The sequence below is a fragment of the Osmerus eperlanus genome, chromosome 2 (assembly GCF_963692335.1).
Source record: "Osmerus eperlanus chromosome 2, fOsmEpe2.1, whole genome shotgun sequence".
In the NCBI taxonomy this organism is placed as follows: Eukaryota; Metazoa; Chordata; class Actinopteri; order Osmeriformes; family Osmeridae; genus Osmerus; species Osmerus eperlanus.
The window spans coordinates 646925-668014 of NC_085019.1; the positions used below are offsets into that span (position 1 = coordinate 646925).

At 53.3% G+C, this 21090-nt stretch overlaps 1 protein-coding gene across 4 annotated transcripts; it reads right to left on the bottom strand.

Moving 5' to 3' along the window:
• Positions 1-59: 59 nt before the first annotated feature.
• card11 (caspase recruitment domain family, member 11) lies at positions 60-20285 on the bottom strand. Of its 4 annotated transcripts, XM_062485407.1 has the most exons (25): positions 20077-20285; positions 14752-14965; positions 14323-14460; positions 11954-12130; positions 11267-11415; positions 10886-11065; positions 10599-10745; positions 10205-10330; positions 9925-10125; positions 9675-9824; positions 9447-9522; positions 9155-9336; positions 8008-8114; positions 7241-7287; positions 6216-6339; positions 5890-6091; positions 5661-5787; positions 5264-5507; positions 3050-3134; positions 2808-2903; positions 2553-2670; positions 2291-2473; positions 1546-1670; positions 1295-1410; positions 60-493 (listed from the first exon to the last, which is right to left on the bottom strand). In XM_062485407.1, exons 2-25 carry the CDS (start codon positions 14954-14956, stop codon positions 289-291), a joined length of 3510 nt encoding a protein of 1169 aa, XP_062341391.1. In that variant the 5' UTR covers positions 14957-14965; positions 20077-20285; the 3' UTR covers positions 60-288. The 4 variants fall into 4 exon arrangements, with proteins under 4 accessions (XP_062341391.1, XP_062341382.1, XP_062341366.1 ...); XM_062485398.1 differs by having other exon boundaries at positions 5264-5787; positions 9155-9330; XM_062485382.1 differs by having other exon boundaries at positions 5264-5787.
• Positions 20286-21090: the final 805 nt, after the last annotated feature.

A 21090-nucleotide genomic window follows, 5' to 3' on the forward strand; every position in this document is an offset into this window, starting at 1 on the left:
CTTTTGAAAATCCTTTAAATTGCCTGTTTTAATTTAAACTCATGGGTTGACATAAAGAGCATTTTTTGCAAGCTGTTTATTGGTAGCATACAGAAATAGTAACACACTCTACAGTTTGTCGGTTCAGGTTTGTGTTTTTGTGCGCACATAGCAAGCGAGAAATGGTGCTTGTCTTTGTCTCTGTCGTGCGTGTTCCTGTGGGTGAGTGTGTATGTACAAGTTTTGCATGCATGCATGCACATGTGTGTATATGGCCGTGGAACAACTGCCAGTCTGTGTGTGTCTCTGCTACAGCAGATCCTGTTCCACCCAGACAGTCTTTCTCTGTTCCTCCAGAATTCTGTCTTTAATGATCCTGAGCAGGTCCTCTGGCCCTGCCCAGGCCTCAGGCTCCACACTAGCATACAGGCAGGGGACTCTCTCCAGCTCCTTCTCCTTCGACCGACACACTCGCACAAAGTCTTCCTCCGACTCCACCCGCAGAGGCAGCTTCCTGTCAGGGACAGGAAGTAGGAAGGAAGGGTGGCTGTGGTTATGTTTAGAACAGGGTTCTCGGTAGTCATGAGCCATGATGGTTAGCGGAGGGGGGGCTGGTGTTGTGAGGCGTGTTTGTGCGGTGTTCTGAGGCGTGTGTTTGTGCGATGTTCTGAGGCGTGTTTGTGCGATGTTCTGAGGCGTGTGTTTGTGCGGTGTTCTGAGGCGTGTTTGTGCGGTGTTCTGAGGCGTGTGTTTGTGCGGTGTTCTGAGGCGTGTTTGTGCGGTGTTCTGAGGCGTGTTTGTGCGGTGTTCTGAGGCGTGTTTGTGCGGTGTTCTGAGGCGTGTGTTTGTGCGGTGTTCTGAGGCGTGTTTCTGCGGTGTTCTGAGGCGTGTTTGTGCGGTGTTCTGAGGCGTGTTTGTGCGATGTTCTGAGGCGTGTTTGTGCGATGTTCTGAGGCGTGTTTGTGCGGTGTTCTGAGGCGTGTTTGTGCGGTGTTCTGAGGCGTGTTTGTGCGGTGTTCTGAGGCGTGTTTGTGCGGTGTTCTGAGGCGTGTTTGTGCGGTGTTCTGAGGCGTGTTTGTGCGGTGTTCTGAGGCGTGTTTGTGCGGTGTTCTGAGGCGTGTTTGTGCGGTGTTCTGAGGCGTGTTTGTGCAATGTTCTGAGGCGTGTTTGTGCGGTGTTCTGAGGCGTGTTTGTGCGGTGTTCTGAGGCGTGTTTGTGCGGTGTTCTGAGGCGTGTTTGTGCGGTGTTCTGAGGCGTGTTTGTGCGATGTTCTGAGGCGTGTTTGTGCGGTGTTCTGAGGCGTGTTTGTGCGTACCGTAGCCTTCTGATGTTCTTCTCACATATCTTAATGTAGATGATGATGGGGTAGATTTCTCTCCTCAGAAGGTCTTTGACACAGCTGAGGTCTGCTTCAAACAGGCAGTGTTTACCCTGAGTGCAGGGGGTGAAACACACACACACATACACAGATACCGTAAGAACACACTCAGGAACAAACACACAGACACACATTGGGGCAGAAGTACGTTTGAATACCCACACACACACAAACAGGTAGCCACACACCTTTGAAGCAACAGCCTCAATGTTTTCTGGGGTGATGCACTCATACATATTGGCCTGTTTCTCTCTGGAGTGGATGATGGGCTCAACACTCTGCTTCCTCAGGAACCCTTCCCTGGTCAGGGTGTCTGGCGGAGACAGAACAGGCAGCATACAGTAAAAGAGTTTGACCTGACATTCTCTCCAGGTGCCAGCCTACTTCTAAATCCTGATACGTCTAAGATCAGTCATATAAAAAAATCTTTCTAAAAAGGACGTCTACTGTAAAGTCGGTAGAAGGTGTCAGACAGGTGTTAAAGCATCTGAGGTTGAGGATCAAGGGTGCATGGTAAACCTCTTTACACACACTGTCATATTTTCTGTGCGATAACCCAGCATCATCCCTGCTCCAGTTACACAGCATAGCACGAGAACAACACAGCACAATGACTGACCTGGAAAGGACTGGAGGGTTCCTCCACCCACCCCCCCCCTCACCCCCTCACCCCCCCACCTCCCTCACTATTCACTTTTTCTGTAGAACACCTTTCACCTCACTCCAGTGTCAAATCCCTCTTGTTCTCTCTCCCTGACATTCTGAGCTGGATGAAGGTGTCAGGTGACACTTTCTTATTCAACAGGGAATAAACTGCTTGAGTACGCTTACTCACACATACCCTCACACATACAACAGTCTATAAAGACTCTCACTAACAACTATAAATGCTCTCTCTCTCTCTCTCTCTCTCTCACGCACACACAGCCTGACCTGGTTTGCAGATGTTGAAGTCCATGGCTCCCCCCATGTTCAGTATCTTCTGGATGAGGGTCTTGGCCAGGGTGCTCGGGCTGAACAGCACGGGCCGTCTCCTCTGCACGTGCTGCGGGGTGACCAGGCTGTACGGCACCAGACTCAGGCTCCGGCTCACGTCACTCTCAGGGTCCCCCAGGTCTGAACACACACAACTTAGAACCACGCACGCATACAAACACACACACGTAACACACAACACACACACACAGTCCCTCACCCTCCGGTCGCAGAGTCTCAAACCCGGGTCGAGGCAGGGTTGCATTTCCTGAGTTGACAATCCTCACACGCTCACTGCTGTTCATACGCTTGTACTTGTTGTCTACTCTGCTGACAAACTACACACACACAGACAGAGCTCAGAAGAAGGAACATTAGACATGTGTGGGGATATGCAATGTGTGTGTGTGTGAGAGAGAGAGAGAGAGAGAGAGAGAGAGAGAGAGAGAGAGAGAGAGAGAGAGAGAGTGTGTACCTGTATTATCTGGGTGATGAACAGGCCGGCCCTGGACAAGCGAGGGCTGGACTTGGTGTCTTGGGAGGGGCTGGGTTCTTCTGGCAGCAGGGACGTCTAGACGCCACACAGAACCGCAACATGAAGAACACAATAAACAGGAGTGTGTTAGTGAAGAAGTGACACGGGTATGGATGTCACGTATAAAGCATTGAGGAAGGTGACACGGGTATGGATGTCATGTATAAAACATGGCATGTCACCCTAATATTGCGCTGGATTTCGCTGTCCTCTTTCCCGCTTCGACAAACCAACTTCTGAATCTTGACCAGGAGTAGCTGCTGGGCCCTACACACACATCCAAACACACATTTGACAATTTATTCATTTAGCACATGCTTTTATCCAAAGCCAAATACAAATACTGCATATAGACTACTCTATATTACTACATACTACACTGCACCATTACAAACCACAATCCAACATACTACGCTACGATCCAGCACACTCCCTCCACACTGCCACACCTCCCTCCACACTGCCACACCTCCCTCCACACTGCCACACCTCCCAGCATGCTGCCACACCTCCCAGCACGCTGCCACACCTCCCTCCACACTGCCACACCTCCCAGCACGCTGCCACACCTCCCTCCACACTGCCACACCTCCCAGCACGCTGCCACACCTCCCTCCACACTGCCACACCTCCCTCCACACTGCCACACCTCCCAGCACGCTGCCACACCTCCCAGCACACTGCCACACCTCCCAGCACGCTGCCACACCTCCCTCCACACTGCCACACCTCCCTCCACACTGCCACACCTCCCTCCACACTGCCACACCTCCCAGCACGCTGCCACACCTCCCTCCACACTGCCACACCTCCCTCCACACTGCCACACCTCCCAGCACACTGCCACACCTCCCAGCACATTGCCACACCTCCCTCCACACTGCCACACCTCCCAGCACACTGCCACACCTCCCTCCACACTGCCACACCTCCCTCCACACTGCCACACCTCCCAGCACACTGCCACACCTCCCTCCACGCTGCCACACCTCCCAGCACACTGCCACACCTCCCAGCACGCTGCCACACCTCCCAGCACGCTGCCACACCTCCCAGCACACTGCCACACCTCCCAGCACATTGCCACACCTCCCTCCACACTGCCACACCTCCCTCCACACTGCCACACCTCCCAGCACACTGCCACACCTCCCAGCACATTGCCACACCTCCCTCCACACTGCCACACCTCCCAGCACACTGCCACACCTCCCAGCACATTGCCACACCTCCCTCCACACTGCCACACCTCCCAGCACGCTGCCACACCTCCCAGCACACTGCCACACCTCCCAGCACACTGCCACACCTCCCTCCACACTGCCACACCTCCCAGCACGCTGCCACACCTCCCAGCACGCTGCCACACCTCCCAGCACGCTGCCACACCTCCCTCCACACTGCCACACCTCCCTCCACACTGCCACACCTCCCAGCACGCTGCCACACCTCCCAGCACACTGCCACACCTCCCAGCACGCTGCCACACCTCCCTCCACACTGCCACACCTCCCTCCACACTGCCACACCTCCCTCCACACTGCCACACCTCCCAGCACACTGCCACACCTCCCAGCACATTGCCACACCTCCCTCCACACTGCCACACCTCCCAGCACACTGCCACACCTCCCTCCACACTGCCACACCTCCCTCCACACTGCCACACCTCCCAGCACACTGCCACACCTCCCTCCACGCTGCCACACCTCCCAGCACACTGCCACACCTCCCAGCACGCTGCCACACCTCCCAGCACGCTGCCACACCTCCCAGCACACTGCCACACCTCCCAGCACATTGCCACACCTCCCTCCACACTGCCACACCTCCCTCCACACTGCCACACCTCCCAGCACACTGCCACACCTCCCAGCACATTGCCACACCTCCCTCCACACTGCCACACCTCCCAGCACACTGCCACACCTCCCAGCACATTGCCACACCTCCCTCCACACTGCCACACCTCCCAGCACGCTGCCACACCTCCCAGCACGCTGCCACACCTCCCTCCACACTGCCACACCTCCCTCCACGCTGCCACACCTCCCTCCACACTGCCACACCTCCCAGCACACTGCCACACCTCCCAGCACATTGCCACACCTCCCTCCACACTGCCACACCTCCCAGCACGCTGCCACACCTCCCAGCACGCTGCCACACCTCCCTCCACACTGCCACACCTCCCAGCACGCTGCCACACCTCCCAGCACGCTGCCACACCTCCCAGCACGCTGCCACACCTCCCTCCACACTGCCACACCTCCCTCCAGACTGCCACACCTCCCAGCACGCTGCCACACCTCCCTCCACACTGCCACACCTCCCAGCACACTGCCACACCTCCATCCACACTGCCACACCTTCCTCCACACTGCCACACCTCCTACCGTGAGTAACAGGGGATGGTTCCTCCCTCGGGCAGGTCTGTCCCGGTGTAGGGGTCGACTCTGGCACACAGCCACTCACTGTGACCCTGGTGCATGGTGTCCACCACATGCAAAACCTCGTCACAGAGCACGCTCAGAGAGCAGCCCTCTGATTGGCCGGACACGTTCAGGTTAAAGCGGATGTAGAATGAGTCTCCAGACACGACAGTACCCTCACTGATGTCATTCTGGAGCTGCCAGTAACCTGGACGCACACACACACACACACATGCACGCATGCAAACACACACACACATGCACGCATGCATGCACACACACAAACAGGAACTAGGATAATGGAAAATCAGCTGGAGGGATGATGGTTCAGAGGCTGGTGGGTTAGTGGTGACCACCATACCATCATAGTTGACTCTGTAATGCAGCTGCATTGATCCACTGCAACGTTGCAGCGTCCAATGGGCTTCCTCCTTGGTGCAGGTGTCCAATGAAATGCTCTGGTTCTCCCCTCGGATACACCCCTCAAGCTGTCCGACCAATCACAGAAAGAAAGAGAATATCAGATCCAATCACAAAAACGTTGATAAGCAGAAACTGATGTCATGTTTTCCACCCCCAGCGTGTCTCACCAGCAGTAGATGGTGGCCTTCACGTAGCCCCGCCTTTTCAGCTCTGGACCCTGATTGGACAGACGACACAAAGATTCCACTGTCGTTCCCGCCCACCAGTGTGATGTCATTCAGCACATGGTCTCCTGGCAACGAGAGCTCCTGTACCGGCTTCAGTGATGAGCTTGTCCTGGAGAGAGAGGAGAGAGAAGGACGGAAGGGCCTATACGCACACACACACACACACACACACATTCTATCAGGGCATAATGCATATATAGTGCATGAAAATTTGTATGTGTGTGTTCATACATGTGTGTGTGTTCATACATGTGTGTGTGTATTACCTATCCAGAGAGAGCTTCCTGAAGATGTTGTTGACCTGTTCCAGGTCGTAGGAGTCCATCCCCTCAGACTGGTGTGAGGAGGAGGAGGAGTGGATGGAGGGGGGGCCGTGTGTCACCTCCTCATCTGAGAGAGGAGGTGGAGGAGAGGAGGAGATGAGGAGGAGAGGAGGAAAGGAGGAGAGGAGAGGAGGAGAGGAGGAGAGGAGGAGGAGAGGAGGAGAGGAGATGAGGAGGAGAGGAGGAAAGGAGGAGAGGAGAGGAGGAGAGGAGGAGAGGAGAGGAGGAAAGGAGGAGAGGAGAGGAGGAGAGGAGGAGGAGAGGAGGAGAGGAGGAGGAGAGGAGGAGAGGAGGAGGAGAGGAGGAGAGGAGGAGAGGAGAGGAGGAGAGGAGGAGAGGAGGAGGAGAGGAGGAGATGAGGAGATGAGGAGGAGAGGAGGAAAGGAGGAGAGGAGAGGAGGAGAGGAGGAGAGGAGAGGAGGAGAGGAGGAGAGGAGGAGGAGGAGGAGAGGAGGAGAGGAGGAGGAGAGGAGGAGAGGAGGAGGAGAGGAGGAGAGGAGGAGAGGAGGAGAGGAGAGGAGGAGAGGAGGAGAGGAGGAGGAGAGGAGGAGAGGAGGAGGAGAGGAGGAGGAGAGGAGGAGGAGAGGAGAGGAGAGGAGGAGAGGAGGAGAGGAGAGGAAGAGAGGAGTAGAGGAGAGGAGGAGAGGAGGAGGAGAGGAGGAAAGGAGGAGAGGAGGAGAGGAGGAGGAGGAGAGGAGGAGAGGAGGAGGAGAGGAGGAGAGGTGGAGGAGAGGAGAGGAGGAGGAGAGGAGGAAAGGAGAGAGGAGGAGGAGAGGAGGAAAGGAGAGAGGAGGAGAGGAAGAGAGGAGTAGAGGAGAGGAGGAGTAGAGGAAGCACAAGAAGGAGGTACAGTAGAAAGAGAGAAATAAGACATGCACACACACATATACACGTGCACATGCAAATGTGCATGCAAAAAGATGAGCTGATTCCTGATCCACCAAACAGTCTTCAGAAGAAGATTTTACCAAACTCGTTGTCCGCGTTGTCGTCCTCAAAATCATAGTGGCTGAAACTGAAGCAGAGAGACAGGAAGTCAGAGAGACAGGAAGTCAGAGAGACAGGATGTCAAAGAGACAGGATGTCAGAGAGACAGGAAGTCAGGGTTTAGAGGGCCACAACACAGGTCAGGACTGGGTTAATGCTAGGTTAGGGTGGGGTCAGGACTGGGTTAATGCTAGGTTAGGGTGGGGTCAGGACTGGGTTAATGCTAGGTTAGGGTGGGGTCAGGACTGGGTTAATGCTAGGTTAGGGTGGGGTCAGGACTGGGTTAATGCTAGGTTAGGGTGGGGTCAGGACTGGGTTAATGCTAGGTTAGGGTGGGGTCAGGACTGGGTTAATGCTAGGTTAGGGTGGGGTCAGGACTGGGTTAATGCTAGGTTAGGGTGGGGTCAGGGCTGGGTTAATGCTAGGTTAGGGTGGGGTCAGGGCTGGGTTAATGCTAGGTTAGGGTGGGGTCAGGACTGGGTTAATGCTAGGTTAGGGTGGGGTCAGGACTGGGTTAATGCTAGGTTAGGGTGGGGTCAGGACTGGGTTGATGCTAGGTTAGGGTGGGGTCAGGACTGGGTTAATGCTAGGTTAGGGTGGGGTCAGGACTGGGTTAATGCTAGGTTAGGGTGGGGTCAGGACTGGGTTAATGCTAGGTTAGGGTGGGGTCAGGACTGGGTTAATGCTAGGTTAGGGTGGGGTCAGGACTGGGTTAATGCTAGGTTAGGGTGGGGTCAGGACTGGTCACCTGCGAGGTCTGAAGTCATGTTCCTCTTCCCGTGTTCTGCGGACCATTGATGCGGTTCCTGGTGGCTCGGCAACGATGGACATCATGCTGTCGTTACGGTAACGCAGCTGCCACACACGGGGACACAGCACTGGGTTACACACTGCACACTTACTGTTGCTATGACAGCAGGGTACTTCTGGTTACTGAAGGTCATTGCAATAAGATTACGAAAGGTGGTGGATTGCCATGACCACTGTTACCACATTTACTTTGAAAAAGTAACTTAGTTACGTTACAGATTACTTGATTTTAAAAGTAACTTAGTTTCTTTACAAGTTACTTGATTTTAAAAGTAACTAAGTTAAATTACAAGTTACTTTATTAGTTACATTCAGCAGCTGCCGACAACACCCCCGCCGCCTCAACATAAAAATAGATGCGTTCGATTTCATGCAGCACCGGCGCCGCCTGCAGCCGCCTGCAGCCCGGCTGACTTGAAGCAGCCAATGGCATTCTCAACTTCAAGGCAGCCGGCGGCGGCGCCGGTGCTGCATGAAGTCGAACACACCTATTGACAACCGGCTCTGTAAGTTTGACTGTGCAGTGCTGCGACTCCAAATGTTTCTTCAAATTTGACGTCGTGTTTTTGTAGCTTGATAGCACTTTGTCGCCATCAGCACAGAGTGTACAACGAACCTTGATATTTCCATCTTTAGCTGACAAATACTCAAAATAGTGATTGTATTTCCAACTCGAAAATGCTCATCTCTCTCTCTCCTGCTACATTGTTGTTTGTGTCGCTGAGTGGTAGGTCTATGTATATACACGTGACGTGACCCTTGCGCTGAAAACGTGACTTAATTGTCGCATAGGCTTAACTCCCAGAGACGCAAGAAGAAATCAAATATATATTTTACTATTAATGACAAAATAGTAACGCACAGTGACTTGGACAAGTAACTTTAATCTGATTACTGGTTTGGAAATAGTAACGCGTTAGATTACTCGTTACTGAAAAAAAGTGGTCAGATTAGAGTAACGCGTTACCGGCATCACTGGCTATGACAACAGGATGTCGTGCGCTTGTTATTTGTAGTTGGATGCCGTCTCATTGGCCAAAAGTAACTAGTGTGTTTTTGGTTTTCTTTTAATTGTGGAGACTCACCATGGCAGGAAGAGAGGAGGGGGAGGGGGAGGGGCAGGGGCAGGGGGAGGGAGAGGGGGAGGGGGAGGGCAGGTAGGTGGGGGAGGAGGGGAAGGCTTGTGAGGGGGAGCCGGTGACCAGGGCGGGGAAGGTGTTCGTGCTTGCAACCCCCTGGACGGGCGAATCTCCATCTCCGCCTGTTACTGAGGCAACAAGGAGATTAGCCTGGACGTTGTTACTGAGGCAACAAGGAGATTAGCCTGGTTCCGTGGTGGTGGTTGAGAGGAACTGGCGTGTGGTGGTCGTTACGTACCTGCTCCAGCGTTTCCCTCAGAGCTCTGCTGAAGGTCCGGGGCCTTCAGGGCAGAGACTGGAGACTTGACCCTGTTCTACACATCACAAACACACATGATGTTACTCACAAGAACCAAGAGGCATGACTGGAGGTGTCTGTAGACAGTGTGCGTGTGTGTGTGTGTCTGTAGACTGTTTGCATGTGTGTGTGTGTGCTTGCGTGTGTGTGTGGTACGTAGGAACTAACCAGCCCTCCTTTCAGGTTGAGTCTGCGTTTGAGGCGACTCTCTGTCTGCTGGAAGAAGCTCTCAGGAGACTCGTCGCTGGAGGCCTCAGAGTGACCCTGCGGCCTGGGCCCCTCGTCCAGGACGGGCGGGCGGGTGTCCCTCGGAAGACTCTGCAGGGACACGAGATGTGTGACATGCGTGTGTGTGTGTGGGGGGGGGGGTTAAACATGTGAGTGTTGATGTGAATGTATGTGTGTGTGTGAATGTCACCTGATCTAGAGTCAGTGTATTGTCTTTGGACAGGCGCCTCAGGCGGGACTCCAGAGTGACGATCTTGGCCTCCTTGCGTACAATCTCGATGTGCAGCTCGTCACTCTTCTCCTCCAGCTCTCGGATATGCTTCCGGTACTTATCCTTGTCCATCAGACACTGGGAGAACTGGTGCTGGGCCTCATCCCGGGACCGGAAGGCCTGAACACGCACACACACACACTGTCACAATCCCTCACTTTGTGATGATGGTGAAACGTGTGTGTGTGTGTGTGTGTACCTGATCCCTCTCCTTCTCCACCTCCTCCAGCTGGATGGTGATGGTGTTCATGCGGTTACGGTACATCTCACAATCTTTCTGTAGCGTTGAATTCTTAAGTTCAAGATCCTCCTTCTCCTCCAGATACTACACGGACACACACACACACACACATGTTACCTAGATGGTGGTATGAGTGAGGCTGTGTTTCAGAGGAGGGTGAGGTATGTGAGGGTGAAGCTGTGTTTCAGAGGAGGGTGAGGTATGTGAGGGTGAAGCTGTGTTTCAGAGGAGGGTGAGGTATGTGAGGGTGAAGCTGTGTTTCAGAGGAGGGTGAGGTATGTGAGGGTGAAGCTGTGTTTCAGTGGAGGGTGAGGTATGTGAGGGTGAAGCTGTGCAGGACTGGAGATGAGACCTTGTCCCTCAGTTCCTCCGCCTGCCTGACTTCTTCTTGGAGGTTGTAGAGGCGGTTCACCAGGTACTGTCGGTCCTCCAGCGCCTCCTGTCTGTCGTGCTCCAGAATGTCCAGGATCGCCTTGTCGGAAGCAGGCAAAGGCCCTGGCTACATTCACACACACACACACACACACACACACACACAAAGGCTGACTACAGACATAACTTTCCATCCTTTTTGAAACACCACATTTGTCGGCCACACACACATAAAGACACACACACACACACACACAGAGTAGGTACCTGTATGATGGACTGTAGCTCCTGAACTTTGATCTTCAGGACCTCGTTTTCCCGCTCCAGCTCAAAGATCTGTTCTTTCTTGGGCCGATTCTCGATGTCATTCTTCAGTTTGAGACTCTGCCGTCGCTCCATCTTACACTCCTCTTCCACCTTGTTCAGCCTGTGCTTCAGCTGATCAATCTACAGACACACACACACACACCATCATGCAAACACTACACAGATACAACTGTGTGAGTGAGAGAGAGAGAGAGAGAGAGAGAGAGAGAGAGAGAGAGAGAGAGAGAGAGAGAGAGAGAGAGAGAGAGAGCGAGTGTGAGTGTGTGTGTGTGTGTGTGTGTGAGTGTGTGTGTGTTTGTGTGAGTGTGTGTTTGTGTGTACCTCCAGCTGCAGGTCTCTGCTCCTCATTACAGCCATGTTCTTATCCTCGCTGAGTGTGGCGTACCTCATGGCCAGCTTGTAGTTCTCTTCCTTCACCCGCAGCAGCTCGTCGTTGTAGTTGTTCCTCTCTTCCTTCATCTTGTTGTATCCTGACAGACCCACAGAGAGGGAGGCTGGTGGGTCAGACTGACAGACCCACAGAGAGGGAGGCTGGTGGGTCAGACTGACAGACCCACAGAGAGGGAGGCTGGTGGGTCAGACTGACAGACCCACAGAGAGGGAGGCTGGTGGGTCAGACTGACAGACCCACAGAGAGGGAGGCTGGTGGGTCAGACTGACAGACCCACAGAGAGGGAGGCTGGTGGGTCAGACTGACAGACCCACAGAGAGGGAGGCTGGTGGGTCAGACTGACAGACCCAGAGGACAGGGAGGCTGGTGGGTCAGACTGACAGATCAGGAGGTCAACCCACCCCGACTGGCCGGTGCTGAACCATGACATCACAGCACAGGTCCAGATACAGAGACCAGACCAGACCAGACAATCACAAGATTTACATAAATGCACAATACATTATTTTCCTTTTGAATAATTTATATTTCCCCAGCCTTTCTCTACCAAGTCCAAGATTCTTGTATAATAACTGATTCCTGTTTTCTGGTTCAAATCAGCATGAAATAATCCTCACTCTGCTGGAATGCCTGCAGTTCCTGGTTGGCCAGATTGAGCTTTTTGTAGTCGTCCTCCAGGGTGCGCTGTTTTCCGATCAGGTCGACGCGCTGCACGTCTTTAGCCTTGGCCTGCTGCTGCAGCTTGATCACCTCGTTCATCAGGAACTGAGTCAAGCCCTCATGGCCCTCCTCCACTAGGGGTGGACACACACACACACACACATACACACACACACACATACACACACACACACATACACACATACACACATACACACACACATACACACATACATACACACACACACACACACACACATACACACACACACACACACACACACACATACACACATACACACATACACACATACACACACACATACACACATACACACATACACACACACATACACACATACACACACACACAGGTGAGTCTGGGAGGAGGTGAGTCTGGGAGGAGGTGAGTCAGGGGAGGAGGTGAGTCTGGGAGGAGGTGAGTCTGGGAGGAGGTGAGTCTGGGAGGAGGTGAGTCTTGGAGGAGGTGAGTGTGGGAGGAGGTGAGTGTGGGAGGAGGTGAGTCTGGGAGGAGGTGAGTCTGGGAGGAGGTGAGTCAGGGGAGGAGGTGAGTCTGGGAGGAGGTGAGTCTGGGAGGAGTTGAGTCTGGGAGGAGGTGAGTCAGGGGAGGAGGTGAGTCTGGGAGGAGGTGAGTCTGGGAGGAGGTGAGTCTGGGAGGAGGTGAGTCAGGGGAGGAGGTGAGTCTGGGAGGAGGTGAGTCTGGGAGGAGGTGAGTCTGGGAGGAGGTGAGTCTTGGAGGAGGTGAGTGTGGGAGGAGGTGAGTGTGGAAGGAGGTGAGTCTGGGAGGAGGTGAGTCTGGGAGGAGGTGAGTCAGGGGAGGAGGTGAGTCTGGGAGGAGGTGAGTCTGGGAGGAGTTGAGTCTGGGAGGAGGTGAGTCAGGGGAGGAGGTGAGTCTGGGAGGAGGTGAGTCTGGGAGGAGGTGAGTCTGGGAGGAGGTGAGTCTTGGAGGAGGTGAGTGTGGGAGGAGGTGAGTGTGGGAGGAGGTGAGTCTGGGAGGAGGTGAGTCTGGGAGGAGGTGAGTCAGGGGAGGAGGTGAGTCTGGGAGGAGGTGAGTCTGGGAGGAGTTGAGTCTGGGAGGAGGTGAGTCAGGGGAGGAGGTGAGTCTGGGAGGAGGTGAGTCTGGGAGGAGGTGAGTCTGGGAGGAGGTGAGTCAGGGGAGGAGGTGAGTCTGGGAGGAGGTGAGTCTGGGAGGAGGTGAGTCTGGGAGGAGGTGAGTCTTGGAGGAGGTGAGTGTGGGAGGAGGTGAGTGTGGGAGGAGGTGAGTCTGGGAGGAGGTGAGTCTGGGAGGAGGTGAGTCAGGGGAGGAGGTGAGTCTGGGAGGAGGTGAGTCTGGGAGGAGTTGAGTCTGGGAGGAGGTGAGTCAGGGGAGGAGGTGAGTCTGGGAGGAGGTGAGTCTGGGAGGAGGTGAGTCTGGGAGGAGGTGAGTCAGGGGAGGAGGTGAGTCTGGGAGGAGGTGAGTCTGGGAGGAGGTGAGTCTGGGAGGAGGTGAGTCTTGGAGGAGGTGAGTGTGGGAGGAGGTGAGTGTGGGAGGAGGTGAGTCTGGGAGGAGGTGAGTCTGGGAGGAGGTGAGTCAGGGGAGGAGGTGAGTCTGGGAGGAGGTGAGTCTGGGAGGAGTTGAGTCTGGGAGGAGGTGAGTCAGGGGAGGAGGTGAGTCTGGGAGGAGGTGAGTCTGGGAGGAGGTGAGTCTGGGAGGAGGTGAGTCAGGGGAGGAGGTGAGTCTGGGAGGAGGTGAGTCTGGGAGGAGGTGAGTCTGGGAGGAGGTGAGTCTTGGAGGAGGTGAGTGTGGGAGGAGGTGAGTGTGGGAGGAGGTGAGTCTGGGAGGAGGTGAGTCTGGGAGGAGGTGAGTCAGGGGAGGAGGTGAGTCTGGGAGGAGGTGAGTCTGGGAGGAGTTGAGTCTGGGAGGAGGTGAGTCAGGGGAGGAGGTGAGTCTGGGAGGAGGTGAGTCTGGGAGGAGGTGAGTCTGGGAGGAGGTGAGTCAGGGGAGGAGGTGAGTCTGGGAGGAGGTGAGTCTGGGAGGAGGTGAGTCTGGGAGGAGGTGAGTCTTGGAGGAGGTGAGTGTGGGAGGAGGTGAGTGTGGGAGGAGGTGAGTCTGGGAGGAGGTGAGTCTGGGAGGAGGTGAGTCAGGGGAGGAGGTGAGTCTGGGAGGAGGTGAGTCTGGGAGGAGTTGAGTCTGGGAGGAGGTGAGTCAGGGGAGGAGGTGAGTCTGGGAGGAGGTGAGTCTGGGAGGAGGTGAGTCTGGGAGGAGGTGAGTGTGGGAGGAGGTGAGTGTGGGAGGTGGTGAGTGTGGGAGGTGGTGAGTCCTCACCTACGATGGTAGAGAAGCGACGTGTTGGGTCTTTGCCGGTGACCAGCTTGTACAGGTCAGGGTAGTAGAACTCCAGACTCTCCAGGAAGACCACGTAGCCACGCTCACCTTTAGTGTGGAGGATGTCCAGCAGACGACCTGCACACACACACACGCAAGCACACACACACACACACATGCACACACGCGCACACACACACACGCACATACACACGCACAGATATATGTATTTGTATACACAGAAACAATACACAGATATTCCTTCATAGACACTCACACACATTTGTTTATGCACACATACAATACACACACACATTCATTCATAGTTAATAAGACACCAATACATTCACACACACACAGTCACACAGACACACACACAGACACACACACAGACACACACACAGACAGACACACTCCTCCTCCCCACACCTGTGCGGTTGACCTTGCTGACCAGCAGCAGAGAGTTCAGCACCTCGTCCTCGTCCTGCTCGTCCAGGACCTTGCACTGGCGCAGGTACGGCGTCAGCTTCCCTGGGGAGATGTAGCGGCTCAGGATGTAGCGGTTACTCTCCACCCGCTCCCACTGCGCCTCCACATCCTCCCCCGCGCTGCCCGCCTCCATGCCGTTCTCCATCACCTACACCTGCCGAACGCACACACACACACACACACACACAAGGCACACCATCATCTAGCTATGTTCTCACCGTTGACAGAACGGAAGACACGTGGGGAACATTCACAAACACGTCATGAGTTCATATGGAGGAACTAGTAGCTACATCAAGCCAACACCATTCAAGAACAGTTGTCTCAAACACGTACAATCCATGTTTTGACCCGTTCCCTTTCACACAGTCAGCAAGTTTGTCCCCACAGCTGGAGTTACACAGCTCCTGAAGTACAGCATGCCAACCAGACACTCGTCTGAATGACGTAGCAGGTTTTACTGGTCTGGGAGCTGGCAGGTACCTCTGCTTTTCTTTGAGGTCAGAAACAACATTCAGAGAGAACCAAACGTAGAAACAAAAGCAGGGATGAGACAATAATCACAAAGTCTCTCCCAGCTCTGTCCTCCTCTGATTGTGACCAGTTATTCCTGTATGGCACACAATGTCCGAAAGGACTAATAAATATCTGTCTGTCTCTTCTAATCATCTCCTCATCTGTCTAGCCTCTCTTCCACTCCTTGTCATGGCATCCCAACTCCTGTTACATCTTATTCTCCCACTAACACACCTAAAATAATCCCATCATTCCTGTTGCACAAACAATTCTGCTTCAGACTGATGAGAACATGTATTCTGTATCCCAAACTTTTGAATTCGAACTAAATGTTTGAATTGAGCTAGCATCATTCCTAATCCTCCTAACGTCCACACACACACACGTGCTACACACACACACGCGTGGACGCGTGGGAGAATTGGCGTGTCGTGTGTCTAGCGGCGCTTTCCATGGAGGACGTTGAAGACATCTTCATATTCGGTACCATGATTACAGGCTTTCTGCTGTTTGGAATAAGCGCTGGCTTTGTATATCGGAAAATCAAGGAAACGGCTGCAGCCATCAAAAGCCCCGTTAGGCTGCCCGACATGATTGATGCGTTGGGCAGAGCTGTTGGAGCTCAGACTGTGAACTTACAACGCAGCATTGACAACAGGGATAAGTTTGCGGCTCTGCAAAGGAAGATGGAGGACATGGAGACATTCCTGAAGGGTGGACATGAAAATTGAGTGCGGCTACTCGTCAAAACAACTACCCCAATCTTATCCACTTTCGGCCCCGTAACCAGCACAGGCCTTGGCCAAGGCCGTCGCTGGAAAACAACTCCCCTGGAGAGCGCTGAAGCGAGACTATCTTGCTCCTCCCTTCCCCCCCCCACCGACATCTGTGGTTTGGTCTCTGCCTGGGTCATGACCAAGGATGTCTCCTGGCCAACACAATCTGCATAGGGATAATCGGACTGATTGTGGCCTAGGTCGAGGGCGCCAACCCAGACCTACTCACACATTAACTTTCACCTACTACAGATATCACCACCCCCCCACCCCCATCCAACGCCTTCGCCTGTTTTTGTAAATGTTGTTGTGCTTATGTGCTGAGGTTTTTGTCTGTTCCCACACTGTACTCCTCTAGGAGCATTGTCTGGGTGTTGCCTTTTTTCCTCCTCTTTCCTCATGTTTACCTTGTCTTGTCTTGTGTATTAGAAACTGCAAGTGGCAGCTCGGATCTAAGATGGATTCGAGAGACCGCAGATAGAGTGCGGCTAGTTTAGATCAACACTTGTATTATTGTTTTGTTGATTTTATGTAAAGCACTTTGAGCTGCAATTCTTGTATGAAAAGTGCTATATAAATAAAGTCTTACTTACTTACTTACACACACACACACACACACACGTGCCCAAGCTGTCCTTTCTTGTCTCTGCGTTCCCTCTGGCTGATCACAATCATGCTTTGTGACTCTCACCCTCCAGCCAGGCAAATCATCCATATCTGACCCCCCCCACACACACACACACACACATATACCTTTGCATATATGACTGTTATCTGACTTCTGGTGTGTTTGTGTGGGCGTTGCTAAATGTGTTGTGACGTTGGCTCTCTCTGTTGGCGTGAAGCATTGTTGAAGCTGTTTAGTCTCAGTGAGACGCAGCAGTAACGGTCCCGCCGCGACTGCTGACATCACAGATGCTGTGGAGCGCTCTACCTGGAGCGCTCTACCTGGTGCTGCTCTACCTGGAGCGCTCTACCTGGTGCTGCTCTACCTGGTGCTGTGGAGCGCTCTACCTGGTGCTGCTCTACCTGGTGCTGTGGAGCGCTCTACCTGGTGCTGCTTTACCTGGTGCTGCTCTACCTGGAGCGCTCTACCTGGTGCTGCTCTACCTGGTGCTGTGGAGCGCTCTACCTGGTGCTGCTCTACCTGGTGCTGCTCTACCTGGTGCTGTGGAGCGCTCTACCTGGTGCTGCTCTACCTGGTGCTGCTCTACCTGGAGCGCTCTACCTGGTGCTGCTCTATCTGGTGCGCTGTACCTGGTTGTGTGGAGTGCTCTAGGTGCTGCTCTACCTTGTGCTGTGGAGCGCTCCACCTGGTGCTGTGGACGGTCTACCTGGTGCTGTGGAGCGCTCTGCCTGGTACTGTGGACGGTCTACCTGGTGCTGCTCTACGTGGTGCTGTGGCGCGCTCCACATAGTTTGAACCACTTGTAGGAGATTATAATAACCTTATCAAATATGTCGAACCTTATCAAATATCAAAGCTAAACTTTCCTGCAACCAGTTATCATGTTGGATCATTTCAAATCTAAAATAAGAGAGGACAGAACCATGATAACAAGGTATTGACTGTTCGACAGTTATATTTATCACATGGAGAGACAGAGAGACACAGAGAGAGACAGAGAGACACAGAGAGAGAGAGAGAGAGAGAGAGAGAGAGAGAGAGAGAGAGAGAGAGAGAGAGAGAGAGAGAGAGAGAGAGAGAGAGACAGAGAGAGAGAGAGAGATATAAAGAAAAGCCTTTGAGAGAGCGGGAATGAGAGACAGTGAGCAAAAGAAAGACAGAAGAATATAGTGAGACAGATATCGTGTCTAAAAGAGAATGAGAGCAAGGACAGACCGACAGACAGACCGACAGACAAACAGTGATATGTTGGTTCCTGCACACTCAGTAAAATACAATACAAGTATACCCTCCACACCTCTGATCGAAACCCACAAATCTCACAGGAAACACAGTCATAACATACAGGAAGTCGTCAAAATTAAGCTGTGTGCCTTTCCCATTCTCTCTCTCTCTCTCTCTCTCTCTCTCTCTCTCTCTCTCTCTCTCTCTCTCTCTCATACAATCACAAGTCACAGTGATGAGCATCTATCAAGATGAAAGAGCATCTGATGTGTAAAGTAATGTAAAACAGTCAAATTATTCCCAGAGCTTCACCTTCTATCACAGACCAGTAGAACTCGTTCTCCAGTCTCCACTTGGCTGAGGTGTGATCTGGTACAGAGGTGTCCAACTGAGCACAAATCCTCTCTGCTGAGAGCAAACATGTAAATATAGACACACAACCACCAACCCATTCACACCAACACTATACAAGCGCCTACATGCTCATGCCTCCACCAGACACCACACACACACACACACACACACACACACACACACACACACACACACACACACACACATTTACAGACCCTCAATAACCACGTTTCCTCATCTCTCTCTTCTCATTACTAAAAAAATCTTTCTCCACTTCCTCCTTTCACACCAGATGGCACAATTGTAATGATCTTCCCGTCCTTATCTATCACCATCCATGATTCCCCATTTTAGCCGCTAGCTTCTGCTGTAGCTAATTACATCAGCATTTAATCTCCTCTCTGTTTCCAGTTCTATAAAACTACATCCCCTAGCGGTTCCCTCTCCACTGATAAACCAACCATTTCTAGCAGCTTTGTGCTTTTATCCTTCTCATCCAGTAATGCAAACTGGATGAGAGGGGGGTGGGGGCTGGTGACAGGGGGCTAGGGGCTGGGGGCTGGGGCTGGTGACAGGGGGCTAGGGGCTGGAGGCTGGGGCTGGTGACAGGGGGCTAGGGGCTGGAGGCTGGTGACAGGGGGCTAGGGGCTGGGGGCTAGGGGCTAGGGGCTGGGGGCTGGTGACAGGGCGCTAGGGGCTGGGGGCTGGTGACAGGGGGCTTGGGGCTGGTGACAGGGGGCTAGGGGCTGGTGACAGGGGGCTAGGGGCTGGGGGCTGGTGACAGGTGCCAGGGGGCTAGGGGCTGGGGGCTAGGGGCTGGTGACAGCGGGCTAGGGGCTGGGGCTGGGGGCTGGGGGCTGGGGCTGGGGCTGGGGGCTGGGGCTGGTGACAGGGGGCTAGGGGCTGGAGGCTGGGGCTGGTGACAGGGGGCTAGGGGCTGGGGGCTGGGGGCTGGGGCTGGGGGCTGGTGACAGGGGGCTAGGGGCTGGGGGCTAGGGGCTGGTGACAGCGGGCTAGGGGCTGGGGGCTGGGGCTGGGGGCTGGGGCTGGTGACAGGGGGCTAGGGGCTGGAGGCTGGGGCTGGTGACAGGGGGCTAGGGGCTGGGGGCTGGGGGCTGGGGCTGGGGGCTGGTGACAGGGGGCTAGGGGCTGGGGGCTAGGGGCTGGTGACAGCGGGCTAGGGGCTGGGGGCTGGTGACAGGGGGCTAGGGGCTGGGGGCTGGGGGCTGGGGCTGGTGGGGACAGCCTCTGGCTGAATGACAGGATAGCAGGGCAGCCGAATGACTGACTGGTTTGATTATTTCAGGTGCACTGCGAGGTTCATAAAGGACCCATTGTTTAATAGAATGATTGAAGGTATAAGAATGTGATATGTAGTTCCTCTGTTTAGAGATAGAGGAAGGGAGACAGGGAGGAAGAAGAGAGGGTGAGTGGGGAGGGAGCAAGAGGCAACAAGCTCTATATATCTCCACCCTAAGGCTACCACACTAATCAGGTAGCAATAACACATTTCTACACCTGGCACAAAGAATACAGTCGCATTAAGCAGCTTGGTATTCAGAATCCGTCGCAGTTATAGGCCCCTTGCAAACTACACTGAAAGGTAGACATCGATCTCATGAATGCGAAGTGCGCATCCAACCATAACTCCCTGTTTCAATTCAATTCGGCTACGTAAAGAAAATACATTGTGGGGACCTGAAGTAACTTTACACCACGATGTACAGTTTACAAAGAAAAAAATGCACATAAGATGTCATTATTTACCTGTAGGTTAGCGTAGACGGGTCGGGGAGCAGGTCGTCATCCACAGACAGAAAAACGGGTTGTTTATTCAAATTTTAGACAAACTCCGCTTGTTTAGGCTACATATCGACAAAGAGATTCTTAACTTAACTCCATCGCCCATGTAGATTTCGGTATTAACTAGATCAGATGCCGGACACACTAGTGATGACCCACACGTCGGTCAACTTTTTGAGAGAAAGAGAGAGAGAGAAAGAGAGAGAGAGCGAGAGAGAGAGAGGGAGGGAGGGAGAGGGGGAGACATCGGGGGCGGGCTGTGAAAATGGATGGAAATAACAAGAGAACCACGCTGAAAGTGAGCCATAGAGCACTGGTGCGTTTCATTGAAGAGCGATCGTGGCACTATAGTCTACCTTTTATCAGTAAGCTTAATTACACTACCTCTACCAACCTAATAACTCCCCCCAACACATAGGTCTACAAACTATTATAGGCTACTCCGTCTGAATCACTCCTAAGAAAACTTATCACTTTATCATTAAGCTCGATCCGTAAATGATCAAACTCGAGAGCTCCATCAGAGATATACATGATCTGGTTTTCCTCTGTTCTGCTTTGTTTTAACAATAATGAACATATGGCGTTCATGGCCTGACGGTGTTTCTCTAGATATAAAAACCTACAGCGTGTGTCATTTGCATGTCAGTTATGACGTGACGTCATGGCAAAACAGAGCTAAGACTGTTGTATTAATTTACTATCTTCGTTTCAATCTCAACTGGTAGTGGCAGTCTGTCAAGTTCTTATTTTAGCAGAAGTTCAAGGAGAGGGGATAGAGATTACCTCATGGAGGACGTTTTGGGGAAATCTAACGATGTAGTAGAGCTGAATTATAAATCATTCACTCCTAGCGTCTCCTCCATCATAGCCTGACAACCACAAAAGGATGGTGAAATGCAAGATCCAACCAAAAATGGGCTTTACAAACAAACAAAAATAGCGTAGTAAAGATACTGTATCCTGTGATAGGGTGTA

What these genes read in the sequence shown, in the direction of transcription:
- card11 (XM_062485382.1), bottom strand. Translation starts at nt 14,956, where the DNA reads ATGGAGAACGGCATGGAGGCGGGCAGCGCGGGGGAGGATGTGGAGGCG. An exon ending in CAGCAAGGTCAACCGCACAG is followed by an intron (nt 14,461 to 14,751) that starts GTGTGGGGAGGA and finishes GTGTGTGTGCAG; the next exon opens with GTCGTCTGCTGGACATCCTC. An exon ending in TGAGGGAAACGCTGGAGCAG is followed by an intron (nt 9,337 to 9,446) that starts GTACGTAACGAC and finishes TTGTTGCCTCAG; the next exon opens with TAACAGGCGGAGATGGAGAT.